Below are 1835 nucleotides of genomic sequence, written 5' to 3' on the forward strand. Positions count from 1 at the left end.
CGAACACTCGTGTTGGTTCTTTTCTGTACTTCTTTGTGGCGTGCGCGAAGGACACCGATGAAATCTGTCTGATCTCTTTCGCAAACTTCCGGAGTTCAGGAGTGTCTAACTGCTTAACGGAGACGCCAGTTCTTTCGATGTGCAAAGTCCCCGTCTATACGTTCGTGTAGGCTCGTTCGTTCTCTAGCCAAGGAGTACCTAGGATCATCTAGTACTCTCCTGCTATCTTGGGGACAATATAAAGGAAAATCTTCCCCGATGGTGTTCGTGCTAATTGAGACCCTCCAATATCTAATGAGTCCAGTATTGCACACTCTGTGATCTTGTTCTTTGATAACTCTTCGAATCCTAATACCCCGATAGGTTCAGGGAGGGTAAACCTGTCAAGCTTCAATCGCCTTGCAACTCTTTCTTCGATCAGCCCATAAGATTGCGACCCATTATCGATCAGGGTAAGGACGTTATATTGCTTGTTCACGTATACGGGGATAGTAAAAAGTGTTCCTTCCATGTTAAATGAATTCCATTCATTTATCAACTTATTGTAGACTTTTCCATCCTTAGGCCCTAGGCGCCGACTTTCGGCTAGGGCATCTCGTTTTCCGATTCCGTCTCTTCTGCTTGTCCTTGCTCATTGTTCTGGGAAGTCAACAACACTAGTTAGGGCTTTTCCGTAAGAATTCCATTCGTGAAAACTCCGCTCGTCTGGGTTCGTCGAGGGGGAGGTGCATAGTAGCATTGGAAGGAGCGATGCCCTGCGTTTCCACAGGTGAAACAGACTCCTGCGGCTTGTCGTGCTTGGAATTCTTTGGAATTGATTGGGCGCCCTTTCGGACGGTTGTCAGGATTCGGGTGTAAGGAGCGCGACGGTCGGTTCTGCGTCAAGGCCTAAGCAGCTTACGTTTAAGTGACACGCGTTGTCCAATCCATTGCGTCCGGATGAGCCGGGGATGGTGCGGGCGCTAAGACTTGGACTTGCGGTGGGGTCGGGACCGCAGGCGTTGGAGATGGTGGTCGGTATTGCGATCGTGACGTACCTCCGCGGTTTCCAGGAACCCATCGAGAGGTTGAAGCGTGAGCTGCTTCAGAGGCGTAGTGGGCCGTATAGAGCATATCGACGAACTTATCATAGTTACTGAAATCAAGACCCGCGATGGTTGCAGGGAGAATGAGTTATCGCATCTCACTGCTCAGCTTTTCTTAGAGAACGTTGATTTTAGTTCGAGCATCTTGGTAATCCATCTGAGCCTCGGTCTGGAGTCGTTGGTGCTCTTTCATAAACTCTGGAAACGGTTTATTAACTTGCTTTAGGCGAACGAATTAAGAGTAAGCACGTTCAGCCTCATGTTCGTCTCGATATCTCGAATCTAGGAAAGCCACAAATTTCTCCGTATCCTGGGAAGCCGTATTCCTGTCCCTCCATTGCGTAGCAAACAGCGCGGGTTCTCCATCGAGGAAGGCACAGATATAGGCAATTGCGGTTACGTGATCATGAGCGACAAGATGTCCATCTACTTGAATCTTGTTTTGCATCTTTGCTCTCCAAACTTTGTACTTCTTCTTGTCTCCTTCGAATCTCGTTGGTTTCGGGAGTTTCTGATTCCTGTCCCTAGCTAGGGTCTTAGTAGGGGTTTCCGGCTTAGCGGCTTCCTTAGGAGCTGTAGCTTCGCTTTGGACTTTTTTTGTTTGCGGTGTCTCGGCCTCTGTAGCCTTTCCTAGAGCTAACTCTAGCTGTTGTATCTTTTCTGCCATGGTGGCCATCATGGCTGCCATTTCCGTTTTCTCTTTATTCGTGAACGTATTCGTATTCCCTGTCGGTGGACCCGGTGGACCCT

At 48.7% G+C, this 1835-nt stretch overlaps 1 protein-coding gene across 1 annotated transcript; it reads right to left on the minus strand.

Annotated features, from left to right (window-relative positions):
- Positions 1–1320: 1320 nt before the first annotated feature.
- Positions 1321–1752, minus strand: P152DRAFT_446998 (uncharacterized protein; the record flags this gene model as incomplete). Its single annotated transcript, XM_033677961.1, has 1 exon — positions 1321–1752. One exon carries the CDS (start codon positions 1750–1752, stop codon positions 1321–1323), a length of 432 nt encoding a protein of 143 aa, XP_033537638.1.
- Positions 1753–1835: the final 83 nt, after the last annotated feature.

The sequence above is a fragment of the Eremomyces bilateralis genome (genome assembly GCF_010015585.1).
Source record: "Eremomyces bilateralis CBS 781.70 unplaced genomic scaffold P152scaffold_3, whole genome shotgun sequence".
In the NCBI taxonomy this organism is placed as follows: Eukaryota; Fungi; Ascomycota; class Dothideomycetes; order Eremomycetales; family Eremomycetaceae; genus Eremomyces; species Eremomyces bilateralis.